We start from the raw sequence: 23319 nt of genomic DNA on the forward strand, positions 1-23319 counted from the left end.
GATGTCGCTACAAACTCTTGAAGTAGGGCAAAAAAGGCCATTTTTGCAACTTTGATCATCTCTCCTGACTGAAAAAACAACTCAAATTGAAAAACCCCACACTGTATTTTGTTTTAGGGTCCAAACTATCGATTAAGCCCATTTTCTACCCAAACACAAATTTGCAGTTGCCTAGTGTATTAGATGTGAAATTTGTTCAGAATGACTTGAGTAAATTGAAAATTTACGAAATTTGCAGTTTGAACAATTAAAAAATTCAATTCTCAAAGCCTTAATAGTCATGAAACTGTTGATATTTTTTCAGAATAGGTGGATCCAGAACTTAACATGATGAAAGAAGTTAATATAGATAATTAGGTATTTTTCACGTATTTGCCCACAAGTAACACCAATTTCAAAGAAAAAAAAATCATTTCAAAACCTTGATCAAACTTGAAAATGGATACAAAGTGCTAAAAACGAAAAATGAACCAACTATTCAGTAAACATTCTTTCGATAAAAAATATCTAAAGCGGTCAAAAGTTTGAAATTTAATAAAATGTCATACAAACAGTTAAAAATGGACGAATGTGAAAAAGATGTGCAAAATTTGAGCACTGCATTGTACAAATGCTTAAAATTTTCAAAAAATTCATCAAACATTACCAAAAAGAAGTGCAATTTAGCAAAATTTACAGAGTGTAATACAAAAACTGAAAAGAATCTGCATTAAAAAAATTGAAATTTGCCAATTTGATTGAAAAAACAATTAAATTGAGTAAAAATCGTTTAAAAGTAATCAAATTTCATAAACTTCCCGAGGAAAAAACTGGAAATGCTTAAAATCACAGAAAAATTATTGTTACCTAACTACGAAAAACTGATTAAATAGGTATTACTTATCATCAAAACGATATGAAATTTTATGAAAAGCAACGTACATAAAACATTGCGAAAGTTTCAAAATAGGCATAGGAATCACTAAAACTTACCTTAAAATTAATGAAATCCTGGTAAAATTTCACATAATCCAAAAAAGCAGGCATAAAACACCGTTTAAAATGATCAATTAAAAACGTTCAAAAATCAAAAAAATGACTGGCAATTTGAGTAAGAAATAATAAAACCGCTTTAGGAGTTCAAACTCTCCTAACAGCTACTGTTGTTTCTCAAAATCTTCCAGAAATACACATAAATGTTCTTATGTTTAATAACCACTCTATGAGTTCTGATTCTACATTTAACTTACGTCATTTTACAAAAAAAAAAAATCATCCCAAATGAACATCAATGAAGGTCTATCCAAACAAAACCATCTAATGAGCTATGATTTTCCATTTAGCTAAAGTCGTTTTTCAAAAACTATTAGGTACCTATTCCAAATAAACATGCAGTACCTACACATTCATGTAAAAAAAAAAAAACATCTTAGAGGTTATAATTCTCTAACTTATGCAGGTAACTTCGTTTCACAAAAAATGTTCCAAATGAACATCTATGCAAGAAAACCACGTTATGAGTTATGATTCTCCTTCTAAATAACTTCGTTTCTCAAAAATTGTTCCCAGTAGGTGTTTGAACTTGAAAAACCGAATTAGATGAACATCTACAAATGTATGCAAACCAAACCCACCTCAAGTTATGTATCTCATCCCATAGGTAGCTAACGTCGTTTTCAAAAACTAACTTGAATTATGACCAAAAAAAAAAAAAAAAAAACAACTTCATGAATGATGGTTCTTGTACCCTTCTGGTGAATCAGTCACCAAAATTCACATGAAGTCACCAGGTGTAAAAAATTGCTCAATTGTGGCCATTGCTTGATGAATCTGTCACCAAAAAGACACTAGGGTACAAAATATGTCTTTTCTATATTCTGGTATATCCTGGTGACTTCTGGTGAATCAGTAACCAAAATTCACCAGAAGTCACCAGGTGTAAAAAATCGCTTAAATATGGCCACTGCTGGGTGAATCTGTCACCAAAAAGTCACTAGGGTAAAAATATGTCTTTTCTATGTTCTGGTGAATCCCGGTGACTTCTGGTGAATCAGTCACCAAAATTCACCAGAGGTCACCAGGTGTACAAAATCGCTCAAACATGGCCACTACTTGGTGAATCTGTCATCAAAAAGACACTAGGGTACAAAATATGTCTTTTCTATATTCTGGTGAATCCTGGTGACTTCTGGTGAATCAGTCACCGAAATTCACCAGAAGTCACCAGGTGTAAAAAATTGCTCAATTATGGCCACTGCTTGGTGAATTTGACACCAAAAACTCACCCGGGTATAAAATATGACTTCTCTATGTGTGGTGAATCCTGGTGACTTCTGGTAAATTATTCACCAAAATTCACCTGAAGTCACCAGGTGTACAAAATCGCTCAAATGTGGCCACTACTTGGTCACTTGGTGAATCTGTCACCAAAAAGACACTAGGGTATAAAATATGTCTTTTCTATGTTCTGGTATATCCTGGTGACTTCTGGTGGATCAGTCACCAAAATTCACCAGAAGTCACCAGGTGTAAAAAATTGCTCAATTATGGCCACTGCTTGGTAAATCTGACACCAAAAAGTCACCAGGGTATAAAATATGACTTTTCTATGTTCTGATGAATCCGGGTGACTTCTGGTGAATCAGTCACCAAAATTCACCATAAGTCACCAGGGCTACAAAATCGCTCAAATATGGCCACTACTTGGTGAATCTGTCACCAAAAAGTCACCAAGGTATAAAATATGACTTTTCTATGTTCTGGTGAATCCTGGTGAGGTAACGTTGATTCCCAAAATTTATCCTAAATAAATACCAATGAAACAACGTTACAGGAAACTGATGGAATTTTCATCAAGTTGGACAAAAAAAATTCAGCAAATGTACCCTTGAAACTTGTAAAAATAGCACAAACACAATTTAAAACGATTAAAAATCAATAAAACATCTTGAAATTTGCTCAAAGAAATAAATTTATAAGATTCAATTTTGAATAGATATCTCTAGTTAGTCAGAGTGATACAGTGAAAATTTGAAATTCGTTAATTGACATTACAGAAGCTCTACCACTCACTCATTATGCTTTCAATGCACCAATATTTCAATTTTTTTAAAAATGAAAATATAATTTAAATCATAATTATAGCATCATCCGAACTCATTAGCTACTAAAAACGTACTGAACTGAACCACCTCACAAATTCTGACTGATTTCGCGAATTATCAACGTTATGTAGGGATACAGACACATATGGTGAGGAACAGTCCAGAGTACACCCAGGTATTATATTCGCTCTTTTACTCTTTTTTTTGGTCAAAGTTTTCATAATCAGCTCTAGTAGGTATATTGAAAAATATGATAACTGATAGCATTACCTCCTCCAAGGATTCATTTCAATATGCAATCCGTGTACATCAACCGTATTTGGCACCAATGGCACAGCTGGGTAAAACGATGAATCCAAGTAGAAAAACATCAAACTTGTGTTTTTAACCCTATCTTGCAATCTAGGCACAGAACCGAAAAACTTTTTCCCCATTTCATTTCCATAATCATGCGAATAAATATCAAACATAAAGTAGGAATCCACTTCCACTAAGAAGTTTACCACCCTTTGCCAAAAATTCATTTCAAGTACGTATCCCAATCTTACATTCGGCATGTAACTAGGATTGTATGGCATTCCCATTCTACTAGCCATCCATTGATGAGGAGGATCTGGTATGAAACCAATAAATGGGATGTTCAGTTTATACGCAAATAGCGTGAAGAAATCGTCGATAAGAGTTTGTGTAATCATTAGGTCATATTTTTCAGTGGTGTTCCGAAGCTCAACAATAGGTTCGCAAGAGGAAATTTTCTCATAAGATGGTATAAGAGAAAGAAGAACGCGGATGTGAGTAAATACAGAAGTATCCTTTGAACTTACATCGAAAAAATCAATATCAGGTAATGGAAAACAATCACCTATGTCAATATCTTTGTAATTAGGTAAATCGTCATTTTTTGGAAAGCAAGTGTAAACTGTTACTTCATGTCCTCGTTTAGATAGCTCAGTCAGGAGTATATCGGGGACAATAGACAGACTTCGACCACAATATGGAAGAAGTCCTAAAATCTTATAAGCACTACACGAACTAAGCCATGAAATGAAAAACAAAAGCACCAACATCGTGACAAAGTGATGAAAACGATTACACTGACGAAAGTTTTTGAGAGGCACATATTCGAATCTAGGTAGGTAATTTTTTAAAAAATATATCAATATTTGAAGTATGAAGTATCGATAACATCACGAAATTCGAAGCATCGATACTTTCTTATTTGAATGGTGTTTCTAAACCCTCATCCATACCTCTCTTTTTTCTCATTTTTGAAAATTAGACATTTTAACATCATTTTGATAACTTTACTTTACTTACACGATCCTCACACAAAAATTTACTAATTTTCATAAATCGAAATACGAGATATCCATTTGATACATTCTACTTATACCTATTCCAATAAACAATCGACTTCGAGGTGTGGGAAAGTGAATCGAAAACATCGCTCATTTCTTCATACTTGAAATTATTTGACGGCTCAAATACGATAAAAAGCCTAAGATAATTACGACTTATAGATAGTTATTTAATTCCCTCTTATCTTTACAACTTCAGCTTTGCTATAAGCTACATATACATAATACAGTACAGTAAGTACCATAATTGTGTAAGTATTCAGAACGTTGATAAATTACCTCAACTAAAGGTTTGCTCTGCTTGATATGCAGCCCATGAACACCCACAGTATTTGGCACCAATGGTCTCGCAGGGTAAAAAGAACAATGCACGTAGAAAAACATCAAACTCGTATTCTTAACCCAATCTTGCAATCTGGGCACACGACCAAAGAATTTCTTCGCCATCTCATTTCCACGATCATGAGAATAAATATCATACATAAAGTAAGCATCCAGTTCCACCATAAAATTAATCACTCGTTGCCAAAAATTCATTCCAGGGCCAGGGACAAATCCCAAGCTTAAATCTGGCATATAAATTGGATTATACGGCATACCCATTCTATTAGCCATCCAATGACGTGGTGGATCTGGATAGAACCCAATAAATGGAACGTTTAATTTATACGCAAACAATGTGAAAAAATCGTTGACAAAGGGTTGTGTAATTATGAGGTCATATTCTTCGGTGGTATTCAAAAGTTCAACAATTGGCTCACACGAGGAGATTTCTTCATAAGATGGTATAAGAGAGAGAAGAATGCGTATGTTGGTAAATACCGAAATATCCTTTGGATTCATATTGAAAAAATCCACATGTGACAACGGGAAACAGTGGCTTACATCGATATCCTTGTACTTGGGCAAAACATAATGTTTTGGAAAGCAGGTATACACTGTTACTTCATGTCCTCGTTTAGATAGCTCAATCAGGAGCACATCAGCGGCAACGAATAGACTTCGACCACAGTGTGGGAAAAGTCCCAAAATTTTATAAGCACCACACGAACTAAGCCACGAGAGCAGAAAAAAAATCACCAACATTGTGACGATAAAAAGACTTGACTACTGTAAAATTCGAGTAATCCGTCGTACATATATCGATAATATGGACATTCTACTACACAGAAGCACCCTATATCGATATAACAGCGTTGAAGAAATAATTCGATCACATTTATCTTTATCAAAGGATTTCTGAACTAGGTACACAAATAAAAATTCTTGAGCACTTATTTAATACTCCCTTATCTTTTATAACTGTTCATTTTCTTATACTTATCGATAAATTACCTCATTCAATGGTTTACTCGGTTTGATGTGCAGCCCATGAACATCCACAGTATTTGGCACCAATGGTATAGCGGGGTAAAAAGAAGAATGCACGTAGAAAAACATCAAGCTTGTATTCTTAACCCAATCTTGTAATCTAGGAACATTTCCAAAGAATTTCTTCGCCATCTCGTTCCCGTAATTATGCGAATAAACGTCAAACATAAAGTAGGAGTCCACTTCCACCATAAAGTTTATTACCCTCTGCCAAAAATTCATCTTTTTAACCAATCCCAATGCATTATTTTTTGGCACATAACTAGGGTTGTGTGGCAAACCCATTCTATCAGCCATCCATTGATAAGGAGGGTTTGGCATGAACCCAACAAATGGAATATTTAATTCATACGCGAACAAGGTGAAAAAATCATCGACAAAAGTTTGAATAATCGCGAGATCGTATTTTTCAGTTGTATTTCGAAGTTCGAGAATTGGCCCACAAGTAGAAATCCGTTCGTAAGAAAACATATTGTATAGAAGGTCGCGGATGTTGAAAAATAATGGAGTATCACCCGAGCTTTTCTCCAACGGCAATCGGAAACAGTGACCTACATCGACATCCTTGTAATTGGGCAAAGAATAATTTTTTGGGTGACATGAATACACGGTTACTTCATGCCCACGTTTAGACAACTCCATCAAAAGTACATCAGGGACAATAAAATGACTTCTGCTGCAAAATGGAAAAAGTCCCAAGATCTTATAGGCACAACATGAACTAAGACACGAAATGAAAAACAAAATCACTAACATTGTGACGATGTGATAGAAAAGAGTCGACTGATGAAATTTTTCCAAGTGATCGGTAATTTATGCAAAGTTTATACTCAAGTGCAATAATATGTATTACAAAAAAGTATAGATTTCAATGAGATTTAAAATACTGATGCCTAAAATTATCAGATGTCAAGTTGTCATGAAAGAATCAACATACCTACACTCATCTGTATCGTGAAATTCATTTATTTGCACAAGTACCTATAAAAATCCCCAAGCATTTAATTCTCCGTTATCTACTCAATATGTACGGTAAAAGGATAGCCAATCACCTAAAATACATAGGTATGTACCTCTATTTATCCTCATCTTAAGTACAACGTATTTGACATCAATGGTATAACTTGATAAAAAATATATATATATATTCAAAGAGTACGTGATATTTTGAAGACATTATAATTAATTTGAATTGATTCGAATTTTCAAGTTATTATTTCGTGTATTATAAATTTATTCGATGTATTGAGATCCAGAATGATGGACTAGAGTATAATAGAAATCTGGTGTGCTGGTCCAGCGATGACTTGTTCATCTGCAGTGACATAACGGTGTGAATCTTCTCTTTTTTGAGATTTAGCCTGTGATACGTATAGTCAAGGTACCTAAATGACTTTCGTTTTGAAAAAGGATAAATTAGTCAAGGTACCTAATGATTTCTCGATAAAAATATATTAATTAAGAATAGTTCGGCTAATGTGAACTTATAAAATTAGAATTTTGAATTGATAGGTATATCGTTACCGTAAACTGGGGTAACATTGAAGGATTTTTCAGTATTTTTTATGTTTAGAGGTATGAATGGCGGAGGTAGGGGAAAAGTGTGTGGTGCTTTTGATAAAGCTATGTCAGCACTACGTTTTGGCGGTTACAGAAGTTGCCTACCTTTTTCCTGTCAAGCGCAAGAGCCAAAAGAAGTGCCCTTCAAAGTTACCCAGCGTTTGGGGTAACTTTGAAGACCCCTTGAAATGTGCTTCAATCAAGGTCAAAAATTATCAAAAACATGAGTATTCACTTTTTGGTCACTTTATACGCGTCAAGTACTTACAAAATGATCCATATTCACAATTGAATTTATGAAAGAGTGCTCCAAAATGATAATTTGGAATTTTTCTAGTTTTCAGGCGTTTTTCATGCATTTTGGCCAATTTGATCCAATTTTATGATTTTTTAATGATTTTAGAGCTGTTTTTCAAGTTTTCACATCGTTTTTAACAAGTTTACAAGCATTTTCATGCATTTTCGTCCAATTTTACCAAAATTTCATGATTTTTTTATAGACTTCAAAGTTACCCCAGTTTGAATATTATTTTTTTACTCCTCAGGAAACAACTTTGGCACATGAACAAATGCGCTAATTTATAGTCGGGAGATGTACCAACACATCTATAATGTCACTTGACTCGTTCTTTGAAAATTCAAAATTCCAGACACCAAGCTTTTCATGTTAATTAAAATTGATAAAAACAGCACTTTTTTTCGCTTGCTTTTTCACTGGTGTTGGAACCACTAGTTGAAAATGATAAAATAGGAAAAATAATCGCCAAAGTGTACTCTATCCATTCCCGGTGTCAGAATTGTTCCATACTTCATAGTTCCACCGCCATGGAGCATAATATGATGAAAAACCGCACCCTTCAATGTTACCCCGTGATTTCAATGTTACCCCAGTTTACGGTACCCCAATACATAGTTTAGCTAACTCCATTTTTGCAAATTGTTCAGAAAATGTGAAAAACCGCGCTATCAACAATTGATGGGTGTTAAACTGTTCAATAGTTAAGGTTATTTATTAAAAAAAAATTGGTAAAATTTTTTTTCATTTGACACGTTTTAAGCCACTGTGAGTGGATTTAGCTATTTTTCATGACTTCAAATGCGAATAGTACACCAATGAATTCACCTGAGGTAGTTTTCAACGTCGGAAGTTTCATATAAAGTGTTCACCTTTTAGATAGTGTTCATAACTCATTTTCATGTAACGTAAAAATGAAACAGTTTCACATAGCTAAATACCAAATGCGTTATCCTTTAGTGGAGTTGCATAATTTTCCTGACTTCAAACGCGGATAGTGCACCAATGAATTTGTCAAAAGTAGTTTTAAAGGTCGGAAATTGCATACGAAGTGTTCACCTTTCAGATGGTGATGGTGTTCATAAATGTACTTGACTCATTTTCTTGAAAAAATGGAGTTAGCTATTTTACGTATTAGGGTAACGATAGCATCATTAGAATTTCAAACACTATCTTAAATTTAGAGTTGCTTTTTGTATCAAGAAGAATATCGTTACTTTAAAATCAAATCCGTGTACGACCATAAAAAAAAAAATGTTTTTTGCGTCACTGATAAGACCCTGGGATGCACTGAATTGAAAAATTCGCATCGGAGTGCAGTAAAAGTGCACCACAGAAGATGCACGATGCTAACCGATGTTCAATCAGAACTCAACGAACCCCTCCACGCATATCTGAACCTTATCAGTGATGGGTAAAATTGTACTTTTTAGCTATCTTTGTAAATACTCCCCATATTCTTTTTGAAAAAGAAACAATTTCTTTTTGATAATTAATGTTACCTATGTGGTTAAGCAGGTTCCTGATTTATATTCCTGTTCCAATCCTATTTCTCTGAATTCTCATGTGCTTCCTATTTACGTAGTTTACCTACAGTTGAAATTACACGCCTTTCCTTAAAATCCCCTTCATAATAATTCCTGTAGGTAATCCAAAATCTATTCCACAAGGCACTGCTGAAACACATAAAAAAGTATCGATATGTCATCATCGATACTCATTCCATAATATACCTAATAATTTCTGAATTATTGTTTTCTTCCCAATAAATAAAAATATTGCTTATAAGTCTTATACCACTTTTTTTCGACTTCAGAAATTTTTGGTACATTCTTGATCGACTTATTTTGAAAATCGAAAAATTGGTATGGATCGATAATATAGACATTCTACTACAGAGAAGCACCCTATATTGATATAACAGCGTTGAAGAAATAATTCGATCAAATTGATCTTCATCAACAAATTTCTCAACAACACAAATTAAAATTCTCGAACACTTATTTAATAAGAGTAAGGTATAGGTACTCTCTTATCTTTACAACTGTAAATTCCCTAACTATTTAAGTAGGCGTATCGATAAATTACCTCATTCAATGGTTTACTCGGTTTGATATGCAGCCCATGAACATCCACAGTATTTGGCACCAATGGTCTGGCTTGGTAAAAAGAACAATGCACGTAGAAAAACATCAAACTCGTATTCTTAACCCAATCTTGCAATCTGGGCACTTGACCAAAGAATTTCTCCGCCATCTCATTTCCACGTTCGTACGAATAAATATCATACATAAAGTAAGCATCGACTTCCACCACAAAGTTGATCAGCCTTTGCCAAAAAGTCATCCTGGAGACAAATCCTAAGCTCAAATTTGGCATATAACTTGGATTATACGGCATACCCATTCTGTTAGCCATCCAATGACGTGGTGGGTCTGGATAAAACCCAATAAACGGGACGTTCAATTTATACGCAAACAATGTGAAAAAATCTTTATCCAAAGCTTGAGTAATCAATAAATCATATTTTTCGGTAGTATTCCGAAGTTCGAGGATTGGTTTGCAGGTAGAAATCTGATCATAATATGGCGGAAGAGAGAGAAGAATTCGCATATAAGTAAATACAGAATCACCTTTTGAAAGAGCTGTGTATGGATCAATATTATCAAGCATGGGAAAACAGCTCTTTATGTCGATTTCTTTGTAATTTGGTAAAGAGTAATTCTTCGGGTAGCATGAGTAAACTGTAACTTCGTGTCCTCGTTTAGATAACTCGATCAGAAGTGTATCAGCAACGACGAAATGACTCCTGCCAGGATATGGAAATAGTGCCAAAATCTTGGACGCGTAACACGACGAACTAAGCCACGAAATTAGCAACAAAATTACCCACATTGTGATGATAAGGTGACAACAACAACCATCTGCGACTTCGAAGAGATGCATGAAAACACTGCTCTTAGAAAAACATTACATGTTTTATCAGACACTCTCCTATTCATGTTGATTTACAAACTTCTCCCATTCTCTACTTACATAAGCAATTAGAATTACAGGGTTAGGTACACGTAATAATTTCATCTGAAAGTTTATCAAACATTGATAAGCATGTTATTCGTGAACAGAATCATCACCTTGGTAGGTACTATATTTGATATGAGTCTGCATTCATTAAATAAATAATTTACGTTAAAAAGTCATTTTAACATTACCTCCGGTAAAGGTTTGCTTTGTTTAATATGTAATCCATGTACATCAACAGTGTTTGGCAACAGTGGTCTGGGTTGATAAAAAGAAAAATGCACACAGAAAAACATCAAACTAGTATTCTTGACCCAATCCTGCAATCTGGGCACATCGCCAAAAAATCCATTCGCCATTTCATTCCCATAACCGTAGGAATAAATATCGTACATGAAGTAAGTATCAATTTCCACCACAAAATTAATCAACCTTTGCCAAAAATTCATTCTCGGATTCAATCCCAACCCAATATTCGACATATAACTAGGGTTAAATGGCATGCCCATTCTGGAGGCCATCCATTGATATGGTGGATCTGGCATGAACCCGATAAATGGAATGTTCAATTGATAGGCAAACAATGTAAAGAAATCAAAACTTAATGTCTGAGTAATGAGAAGATCGTATCGTTGACTGGTATTTCTTAAATCGAGAAGTGGTTGGCATGTGGTAACTTTATAAAATGGTACAAGGGATAGAAGATCTCGAATATTGAAAAATATGCCCTTTGTGGTTGATAATGGAATACTGGCATCTGTATCTGGTAGATAAAAACAGTCACTTATATCAATGTCTTTATAATTTGGCAAAGTGTAGTTCTTGGGATAACAAGAGTACACTGTTAGGTCATGCCCTCGCCTGGATAATTCAACAAGCAGAGTATCAGCGACAACAAAATGGCTTCTACCAGGATATGGAAATAGTCCCAGAATTTTATCAGCACTGCACGAACTGATTAAAGGTATTATTAATGAAATCATCAACACCAACATTGTTAACTGGTAAGAGCTCACAAAAAAATACAATTAATTTTACACACCAAATTAATAATAAAACTGCTCAAGAAAATTTGAAATAAAAAACTGCTGCCATAAGTAGCTCTAAATTTTTAAAACCCAACAACAATTTTGGAGATAAGATAATTATATGCTATCATAAAGATTTCTCTAATACCTGCATTGTTATCTACTGCATACATTACAGATACATGAACAAATGAAACTACGAACCTCAGGTAATTCACGCGGCTGCTTAATATTCAAACCAGCCACTTCTATCACATTAGGAGTCAAAGGTCGAGACGATGGACTTAAAGTGAAATGAGAATACAGAAATAATAAACTGATATTATTCACAGCCTCATTCAACGCTGATCTATCCACGGTGAAATATTCCGCAGCCAATTCGCTAAAAACGTTCTCCGAATAAAGTCTATAAATAATCAACGCGTACATTTTTAAAGCTGCGTTCTTCATTCTGGACCAAAATCCCATATCGATAGGATCCATCGAATAAGCAAAAGGTAAATAACTCGGGTTATCCGGTAATCCCATCCGTTCAGAATGCCAAGGAAGAGGTGTATTCGAATGAAATGTAATAATAGGTGTTTTCAATCTGGCCCCATACATAAGGAAAAAGTCCATATGGAAAGTTTCGGTGATAAATACGTCGAAATTTCCAGCTTCTTCGGTTAACAGCTTCTGAAGAGGTTTGCAATTGAAGATTTCCTCGCGACTGGGAAGAAACTCGGATAAAGCGGATAAGGTTTGGAATTCATCAGAGGTCAATTCGTTCATTTGATCCACACCCAAGATATTTGGTAACGAGAAACACGACTTGATGCTGATTTCGTGATAATTCGGTATCGAGGTTTCTTTGGGAAATGTATCGTAAATGGTGACATTATGACCACGTTTGGCTAATTCCACCATTAGAGGATCAAAAACCGCGTAATGACTTCTGGCCGGGTAAGGGAATATCCCCAAGATATTATATTTCTCATTCTCGGCAGCAGATTGATCGAGAAGACTCGAAAAGGAAAAACACAAAAGAACTACGAAAAACATGTCTAACCATACACACAATGAATAAAATCAACTTCTATCAACTAGCGCAACATTCATACTAAGACAGTTCAAGAACGTGATTTACCTTATTGGCGAATCAAATAAAATTACATATCAGTTTATGAGTTCAAAAGTCTAAAATCCAAATCAATAGGTATCATTTTGATGTATTTCAATAATACTCGTAGGTACTGTAGTGCTAGTAGGGTTTTGTTTTTGTGCAGGGTCGTTGAGTAAGAGATCAAAGAAAGCAACGTGCTCATCGTCGGTGCTGATTTCCTAGAGAGCCCATGAAATGAAATCACTTATATTAAATATTAAATTACTATTGGTAGATAAAGATATTAAACATACAAAATTCATCGAAGAATTAAGATTTTTACGTTCTTTTAAATAAACAATTCATCAAATTTAACGCCATTTTTCAAATTATTGTTCTATCTCGAAATTCAAAGTTTTGCTCGGTTCAAAGTTTCAATCGCTGGAAAGTGATTTATAATTTTTTTTCCAACCTCTTAATTAACCAACTGAGGTTTCAAGCTATTTTTAAAATTAGAAATATAACTTAAGGTTTATAAAAAAAATATTCTTATTATTAGGCCATTCAAATTAAAAATAAAAAAGATGGTCATTCTAGAAACTGGATTCGAGGGAACGTCCGAGAACCAAAAACTACCAAAATTTCATGGAAAGTTGGCAAAAATCAGAGAAAGTTGCATAAAAATTCATCTTTAAAATGACAAAAATGTTGTTTAAAATTAGATGTAGAAAATTTGGTAAAATTGCATGAAAACTGTAGGAAAACATTAGACAACATGTTAAAAATGACAAAAAAAAATTTCCAAGGACCATCATAATTTAAAACTGCCAAAAACAAATTAATTTTATAAAAATTGGCGAAAATTTAGTTAAAATTGCACATGACACAATGGGTCATTCCATGCCAAATCGGCAGATTTTTGCATCATGGGTCTTCGATTTTTTTTTTCAAAATCAAATCATGTGTAGAGGTCATCAAACGATGGCGAATGACGCAAACCGGACATTTTTTTGATTTTTTTTGGCCGAGCTGTGGGGCTTCAAAGTTCTTCAAAATGGCCAAAAATGGAAAATTTCAGTTGCAAATTTCTCCGGTTATAGGTATAAAATTTTGAATTTTTTTTCTTCTAATTGTAGTACTTTGAGAGGGTAATCGACGAATGATGTCAAAATCAGTGTTGCCACTTTCGAAAACCTAAAAAATCAATTAAAAAACTTGTAATTTAAATAAAACCACGATGCCTGCGAGTAAAAATTCTGAAAAATTCCCAATTTTAGTCTTTTTCATGTAAAATAACATATCAAAAAATTGGACTGGATTTTTTTTTCATTTTCCAAAAAAAAAAAATCAGACGTTTGGCACTTATTGCAAAAAATACCATCAGAAACCTGAAAAATGAAAATTTTTGCACTTCTGAGATATTTTACCAATGTGTAGACAAACATGTTTGAAAAAATTCTCCTCCCCCCCCCTAATTACCATTTTGGCAATATTTTGGAGAACTTTGAAGCCACACAGCTCCACCAAAAAAAATTGAAAAAATGTCCGGTTTGCGTCATTCGTCTTCGGTTGGCATTGAATGAACTCAATATTATTTAAACATCTTAGAAATGACAGAAGATTACCAGGGCTCCATTAATTACAAAAATATATATATATATAATTTCACCGTTTAGCAAAATTGTATCAAGTTTGATGAAAACATTTCAAAACATCGTTAAACATGTTAAAAATGATATAAAAGCACTAAAATCATTCAAAACTACCAAAAAGCAATGAGATTTCGTCGAAATTAATTTTTAATTCCCCAAAAATTGCATGAAAAAATGTTAAAATGTGTCAAAATCGTGTAACAACACTCAAAAATACATTAAAGATACTGAAAAGTATCACAAAATGGCCAAATTTTGATAAAATTTCTAAAAAATGTACAAAAAAGTGTAAAAAACCAGTCAAGATTGTGTAAAAGCTCCAGGAAGAAAAACATAAAAAAACATGTACAGGTAGGGGATGCGCCCGCAGCTTCCACCTAGAGGGAAGTTGTGTTCCTGTCGGAGTGGCAGCACTGCTTACGAGTAGTGCACTCTATCGAAGTAGTTCGAGATGCGCCACTCCGAGCTTCGAGCTTTGAAAGCTCGTTAGGTATATTTTCACTGGTGCTAGCGTAAGGTAGCAAGTTCAGAGCTTCCGCTTGTAGTCGATACTACAAGTGTATTTTATTCAATAATGTGTAGTGTGTTTTATTATAAATCTTCGCGTGTGTTATACCAGAGAAGTGAATAAAACATTACGAACATTTAGCGGTCTTATGATCATTTATGAGGTGTCTCAACATCACTGCAATTTGATATCTTTCGCAAGGATATCGGGCAAGTTTAGGTTCCCTGGGCTTACTATATGCACGCTGGTCTTGCGGAGGTCTCCTTCAAAGTAAAGACTCCCCAAACCACCACATATTTGGCGCCCAAGCGTGGTTCTCTAACCCAGGGCTTTTCAAAATTGCATTTATTGCAATATTTAGGCGCAAGCAGAGACGTTTTAGTCGAAAACGAGGCACACCGCGTGTTCTCAGGCCTAGCCTACAATTGCGCTCGTAAGACGCAAATTGCAATATATTGCATCGGAAACTAGTTTTCCATTTGAGGTTCTACCTCACAGAGACGATTCGAAGAAATCGCGAATTTTTTTTTCATCGTTTATTCGGAAAAATTTCGGTCCAATTTGGTCAACTAGGCGACCAATCAGTCAACCAGGCGACTGCAACGATCAACCAACGGTCAACTTGGCGACCGCAACGTTCATCAGAACAGGTACGTGAGTTTTTATTCTCGAAAAAATCGCGAAAAAGTGTCGAAAATCGCGTAATAAATAGAGCTTTCATACCAAGTTCGACAAGCTTTGGTTTGGAAAAACCGAGCACAGTTGAACAAGCTTGACACGAAAGCTCAAGGTCAAGCGCCGAACGTTGTAAAAGCTTGTACCACGTACCTGAAACAGAGAAGTTACAAAGTTCGATAATGGCTACGAATAATTTGGAATATTTATCGGATGAATTTCTTGAATTATTACCTGAACGGATGCGACGACTATATGAGATGACGGCTGAAAATAATTCTCCAAATCCTGGAATTGACAATTCGCGACGATCCAGTTTTCCATCGATCAACTTGGATACACGTGTGACACAATTGCGACCTGAAATCAGAGAATATGACAGTGACTGCGTAAATCAGAGATGTTTAAATGTAAATCAGAGATGTTTAAATGAAAATCAGAATGACGGTAAAAAGCAGCTGAGACGTTCGACCAGAAATGCTGCGAAAGATGCTGATTTTCGACGCCGTGAACAATTAGGAATTCAAAAAACACCTAAATCGAAGCCACCTAAAATTAGAGATCGAAAATTATTGCGCAGCTTGCACGAGAACATTTTGGATCAGAGAAGGGAATGGCGGAGTGCTGAAATTCGGATCGATTCCCAGGAATATCAGGAAGCACTCGAGGATGGTGATTTGGATTTTCTAAAAACTGACTTAGACGAAATAGATGCGAATAGTGCTGACGAGGCTGTAGCTGGAAGCAGTGCACTACTGACAGGATTCGAAAATCCTGATGCATCGATAAACCAAAATGAACTGGAATATGAACTCGAAGATGAAATAAACCGATCAGAGAGATGTTTAAAAAATATTGCTGAATCCAAAATGGCCCAAATTTGCAGTTTCGATCCTGTGAATTTTGAGAAGAAAATTGATTTGAAAATTGAGAAAAAGCCTGATGAGCAATATCCAGCACCATTGTCTCAGGACGAGTTAATTTTTCGAAAATGGGCCTATGCTGCATCTGATAATCATGATAAAAATGAAGACACCATTAGGAAGATGTAGGTCACCTATATCTCGAGCTACGTGCTCAAATGGCCAGAATGAAATCAGATCTCAAAAAAGATCATGAGAAAAAGATCAATGATCTAAGATCAGAGATGAGAACAACCTTCAGAGCCTACAGGGAAACTACTGATCGAGTACTCACCTCTCACGTGCTCATTATAAATAAAATGAAAGAGAGAAATATGTACATGAGTAATTTAATGCATCAGATCCAAATGCAGTACTTGGAAGATCAAGAAAATATGCAGATCGAAAGAGCGGAATATTTATCATGGAAAGACCACGTTGACGGTTTCATAGCAGAGCTTCATGATCCAGAAGAACCACCCTACCAGCCCCCTGTTGTGCCTACAGTTGTGCACAACATAAATAATATCAATGCCGATAACACTGCCAGTCGCAGCAGTGTAAATCCAGGCAAAGGCGCAGATCTTTTCCGAGGAAGGAGAGGATCTAGAGATCGATCAAGGTCCCCCGCCCCCTACAGGGGCAACACCGATAACGACAGCCGCAGTAACGAGAGATGTGGCAACAATGGTAGCAGTAACAATAGCTATCGAACGCATGATAACAGACCTAATCGCGATAGATCATCGTCAAGAGAATCACGATCAAACAGAGATGATAGAAACAACGATCGAGATAACAGAGATAATAGAAACAGCGATCGAGGCAGCCGTGATCGACGAGACAGCAGAAATGATCGAGATAACAGAGATGATCGAAATAGCGACCGAAGCAGTGATTATAACAACAACAATCGTAACAGCTTCGACGGCAGCAGTAATAGTAGTAACTATAATCGCGATAACAGAGATGATCGACGAAATGATCGACGCGATGATCGAGCGAATGATCGACACGGAAACGACGATGATCAAGAAGTGCAGATTGATCCTAGATGGATTCAGGCTGAAAATGAGCAACAAAACAACCCCCCAGAACGCAGATTAAATTATAGAATCAAGTTTGGAAATTCAAATTTCAACATAAGACCAGACAGATTACGTGAATTTGGGGTAAGATATTCGGAAGATAATAAGTACCAAGTTTACAACTTTTTGCACCGATTTGAAAGACGCATGCAGCCATACCAAGTATCCCAAAGTCAGTACTGCGATGCCCTAATGGTCCTAATTGATGATGAGCTGATTCATATGGCACCTTGGAAAGATTTGCAAGAAAATAATACTGATTATTACCAATTGAGAAAAGATTTCATCGATTGTGCTTGGGGTCCTCAGAGACAAAATGAGGCTAGAAATCACTTCAGAAATATGCCAGTGTGCAAAACATCTTCGACCACACAATGTTCAGAATTGATGATATGGCTGAAAGTGCTCAAAACTACGAACTCACCATTCGAGGATATCATTATGATGATATACTACAAAATGACACCCAGTCTCAGACCACGTTTTACTGAGATTGAATTGCAAGATATCAACATTTTCGAGAAAAGACTGAATGGAATGACTCGTGTTGAAGAGTTTGCTCAGAGACCACCTGAACCAGAAAGGCCTGCTACTCAGACTCGAAATGTGCAACAAAGATCAGAGAATCGTCGATCCAGTTTTGGCGGCACTGATAGGCGTTCCAATTCACAAACAGTGCGGAATAATACCAATGAAAACAAAGGCGAGCGCACAACTGACAAGTATAAAAAGCCTAGCTACGATAAAAACAAAAGTCAGCTCAAATCAGAGACTACCAAAACCTACCAAAAAGACAGAAAAGATGAGTCTAAGTATAAAAAACCAAAGGAAAAGACACATGGTGTTAATCAAATGAACAAGGAAGAAACACCATCAGAGAATGAAAGCTCAGAGGAGCAACAATCACCCCCTACCTCACCTGAGGGATCAATTGATTCAGCAGGATTGCCGTCGGGAAACGAGTAGCTGACGCGTGCAAATTAGCACAAGTGGAGCAATTCCATGAGCTACCACAAGAAGAGTTTGAACTCATTGGAGATTCACTCGCTGTATTTTTAGCAAATATAATACCACGACGAAGGCCTGAAATCACTCAGCCTTATCTCAAAGAACAGATCAACATCAGCGATCTGAAAACAGCCATCAGAGCAGCCACCTTTACGAAGAAAAAAGCCATTCTATCACTGGCTCAATATGAACTGAACTACTCAGACATGGCTTCGAGTGTTGTGAAAAATTATGCAAAGCAAATTGTGGAGAATTTAAAGCAGAAAGGATTTGAGAAAATTGTTTTGCTGTTTCCACTGGTAAAGCCAAAAACTTCTGCAAGTAATCCAGTATCAATGGACAAGTACTTTGCATACAGAAGAGCGCTAGAGTCACTGGAAGATGATGTTGTGTCATTTTGGTGGTCTCCTGCTGCCTTATTTTTGGACTTGAAAAGAGACTCACAAGATCAGTCTAAACGTCAATTTCGAGTTGATAAAGACTACAACATGATGCCAGTGATGCATAAATTCCATTTAAGCAGAAAAAATGGTAGATATTATCCAAGATTTGCACGCAAAACAGAGTTATTCCAAGAGATGGATAAAATGTACAATTATGATTGGCATCAGAAGAAATCTCCTGAGAATGGTACTGAGCAACATGGCACTCAGACTGAAGAGAGTAGAGAAGTTATAACTGAGGAAGATGGCTTGCAATATGAAGTAGTAAAGAAGAAAACCCTGATCGAAAAGAAAAACTCAGACATTCCTAAAAACATCGAAAAGGAAGTCGCTGATGCTGTAAAGAAAATAGAGAAGTTAAAAAAGTTCATGAAACCTCAAGCGCTCCAAAAGCTACTCAACAAGATAGGAATCCCCTCCCCCCATGAGGAGGAACGAAACTTATCAGAGACGTTACAAACACCTGTTAAATCCGCTGGGGCATCAGAGAAGTTAAAAATAACAGTCAATCACGTGACTGGGGCAACGCCTAAGCCCCCCAACACAACATGTATACCTCAAAATTCAACACATGTGCCTCAAGACACAACTCAGAGTGCACAACCGACAGCAGGAACTTCAACGAATTCAATCCAGCAACCTCTTACACCTAAACCACCACTACGCAGAGAGGAAATTGAGGCTCGAGTTAGAGAGCAAATCCTCAGAGAAAAAGATAAATTTGACACGTGTGTAGTGCCACTTACGATGGATGGCACCACCTACCCAGCGCAGCTCGATACCGGGGCAACCCCTAATGTAATATCAGAAGAAACTGCGAACATCCTGCTCAGAGATCACTATGACAGCGTTCAGTATATCATGCTGAAAAAACCTATTGTGTGCTGTTTGGCTGACGATTCAAAGGTAGAGACATACAGATATGTGATTGTGCCAAAACTCAAATTTGGAGAATGCGAGCTCAAAATTCCATTTTACATTATGAAAGGGTGTAACCAGACTTTTATAATTGGTACCAAAACCATGAAGGTACTTGGAATTAAGACTGATGTGGAAAATAAAAGAGCCACATGCTGCCCTCCAGGCCAAGAGAAGATTGAAACACTCAACTTTATGACTGAGGAGGAGTACAAAAAGAAGATTACACTCAGACGAATCAGAGTAAAGAAAAAGAGCGTTGAGCAAATTGATCACATATCCAAAAGAGCAAACACAGCTGATAAGTACCAGGAAATGGAGCCTGAAGATGTGGACGATGGTCCAGAAATATTTTTGGAAACACTGAGATCGGATTTGGAGCAAGCTGTAAATGAAGAAACCATTACGAAGAAACAGGCTAAAAAAGCTTTTGATATACTTAAAGAGTTTGCCTGTGTGTTCAGCAAATATCCTGGAAAATGGACAGGACCGCCGATGAAATTGAGATTCAAGGATCCCAAGAATATCAAAAGATTCCATGGTCCGAAGTATACTCCATCTAACAAACAGATGCCACTTGTGAGAGAAGCTCTCAGAGTGATGATAGCAAAAAAGATCGTTGAGCCTTCCACCTCACCTTACATTAATGCTCTGGTAGCAAATATCAAGAAAAATGGCGAGGTGAGATTGTGCTTGAATCCTATGGAACTGAACCCTATACTCGAGAATGATTATAATGAAGCTCCACTGCTCGATAGAATTATAACAACAGATGGACGTGCCAAAATGTATTGCTGCCTGGATTTTGTGGCAGGATTTTGGCAGATGGTACTACATGAAGCATATAGGAAGTATTGTGCTTTCATCGTAGATGGAGAAGTCCACCAGTTTATAAGGGTGCCATATGGATTAAAAGTGTCATCTGCATTATTTGTGAAAATGATAAACACCATCATGAAGACAAAAAAAGGCAGAATGAAGTATGTAGACGATGTGCTACTCAAGGCGATGACTTTCGAAGAGATGATGGAATTACTAGTTGATACACTGAAAATAATCAGAGAAAATGGACTTAGGCTCAATCCAAGAAAATCAAAGTTTTTCAAAAAGAGTATCAACCATCTTGGTTTTCAACTCCAGCCTGGGGCAATTTTGAAGCAGAATAAAAAGCTCCAAAAGCTCGATGAATTCAAGAAAAAGCACACCAACAAGAAAGGTGAATTCAAACTCAAAAATGAAAAAGAAGTTATGGCATTTTTGGGAATTGTTGGATTCTACAAGCGCTTCATCGCAGATTATCAGCAGCTAGCAGTGCCACTTTATGAAGTGACTCGAAAAGAAAACTTCAAGTGGGGTGAAGAGCAGCAAAATGCATTAGAGATGTTGGAAACTGAGTATCGTAAAGAATTCAAATTAGCCACCCCAATCGATGGTGCAGATTTCTACTTAGAAACGAGTTTCACCCAAGATGCCATGAATGCGGTGGCATACCAGAAAGACGAAGATGGCGTAGATCACGTTGTGCTATTTGTGAGCAACACATTTAAAGAGCACCAAAAGAAGTACACAATAATAGAGAAAGAGATGTACTCGCTCGCGAACGCATTAAAAAAACTCGAAATGTGGCTTCATGGATATACTGTGCACGTCAGAAAGGACATAATGTCAGTTATGCACCGATTTAACACCTTGGCTCAAATACATCGCAAAGCAGCGGCGTGGATAACGCATTTCAACTGTCACGACCTTGTTTATGACCTGCCAAAAAGAGTTGGAAAATGGTGGGATAGACAAGCACCTGAATTGACCCTATACAGCACGAATTGGACTCATATGGTGCCACTTGGCGTTGTTTACAAAGATTTGGTCAAGGAGCAGTTGATTGATTGTCTTAAGAGGCTGGACTTGTACCAAAACAGAGATGAAAATTGGTCAAAAGTCATTCGGAGACTTCAAGCGGACGAGATTGACATGACTTCCAAGCAGAGAAAAGCGAAGAAACAGCTCGAGAAAAAATATGTCATTTTGGAAGAAGAAGAAGGTGTCAAAATACTGTATCGAATCAGAGAAGATGGATCTAAAGTGCCATGCATGCCTGATGAATTGTACAAAGATACCATAATGTACTTACATGAAGAATATGGTCATGTGGGAGCTGCCAAAATTGACTCGATATTTCGACGCATGTATTATTCGCCAAATGTGCCAAAATCTGCCAAATTGGCCACAAGCGAATGTCTCGATTGCAAACACAATAAGAACTTTGGGCAGAAAAAGAAGCTAGAGTATGCTCAAATTGAGTCTTATGGCATAGCAGATGTCTTGTCAGCTGATTTAATTGGCCAAATCGCAAACAGAGCCAAGGACCCAAAATACATGCTAGTAGTAAAGTGTGTATTTACTGCCAAAGTGTGGCTCAAAACCCTGATTGTGGCAACCAAAGAAGAGGTCTCAAAAGCGATGAAAGAGATACTCGAAGAGATAAAGAAACTGGGGCACAAGGTGCGCAAAGTGATCACTGACAATGGTACTCAGTTTGTGAGTGATACCTGGAATGATTTGCTCAAATCCTATGGTGTAAAAATTGGCCACACCACTAAGTACAATCCACAATCAAGCTTAGTGGAAAGAACAATGAGAATAATTGGCGACAGGCTGAGAGTAAAAATCAACCAATCAGCTGAGGACTTCGATTATACTCATCATGGATGGCACAAATATGCCAAACAGGTGGAAAATGAAATAAATAACACACCTACCGAATTCGGAGTGAAGCCAAACGAAGTTTGGGGAATCCATGATAACTTGGCTCAAGACTTGCCAGTGCCCAACACTGGAATAAATGCCAAATTTGAATTGAGTAAATTACGAGAAGAGCAACGTGCCAATAATGTTCCATCTATAATGTCAGAAGAAGCTCTAAAACTCAAAATGGATCCAAAAAAGCTCATTGTTGACAAGAAAGGATTTGTCTGGGTAGCTGTGGATGGAGCTTGTTCTCAAAATGGCACAGATGAAGCAATAGCGGGTATCGGAATCAGTTGGACACCTAGTGGAGACTTCAATGTTTCGGAAAGAGTTGTGCACCCAGAATACAAAAATTCGAATAATTTGGCAGAAATCATTGCGTTGATAAAAGCGATGGAAATTGCCCTAAATAACCAGATAGAGAAGCTCAAAGTATTTTCGGATTCTAACTACTTGGTCACTGCGGTAAATCACAATTCAAAGAGATGGGTAGAAAATAACTGGAAAAATGCCAACAAAAAACCAGTTCATCACAAAGCAGCATTCCAGCAGGTCATTGAACTCTCTAAAAAATTCAAGG

At 36.4% G+C, this 23319-nt stretch overlaps 1 protein-coding gene across 18 annotated transcripts in view; it reads right to left on the bottom strand.

Annotated features, from left to right (window-relative positions):
- The window catches only part of LOC135844663 (UDP-glycosyltransferase UGT5-like), a 448533-nt gene that overhangs the window by 271608 nt on the left and 153606 nt on the right, over positions 1-23319 (bottom strand). Inside the window, exon 1 of one of the 18 annotated variants that reach the window (XM_065362934.1) lies at positions 11921-12782. The exons of 16 other annotated variants lie outside the window; for them this stretch is intronic. In XM_065362934.1, the coding sequence (XP_065219006.1) occupies positions 11921-12757 (837 nt within the window). In that variant the 5' untranslated portion in view covers positions 12758-12782. Of the gene's footprint in view, positions 1-9755; positions 10595-11920; positions 12783-23319 lie in introns of those variants that run through there. One more of the 18 variants, XM_065362929.1, reaches the window with a different exon arrangement.

Source organism: Planococcus citri, chromosome 4 (assembly GCF_950023065.1).
Source record: "Planococcus citri chromosome 4, ihPlaCitr1.1, whole genome shotgun sequence".
Lineage (NCBI taxonomy): Eukaryota > Metazoa > Arthropoda > Insecta > Hemiptera > Pseudococcidae > Planococcus > Planococcus citri.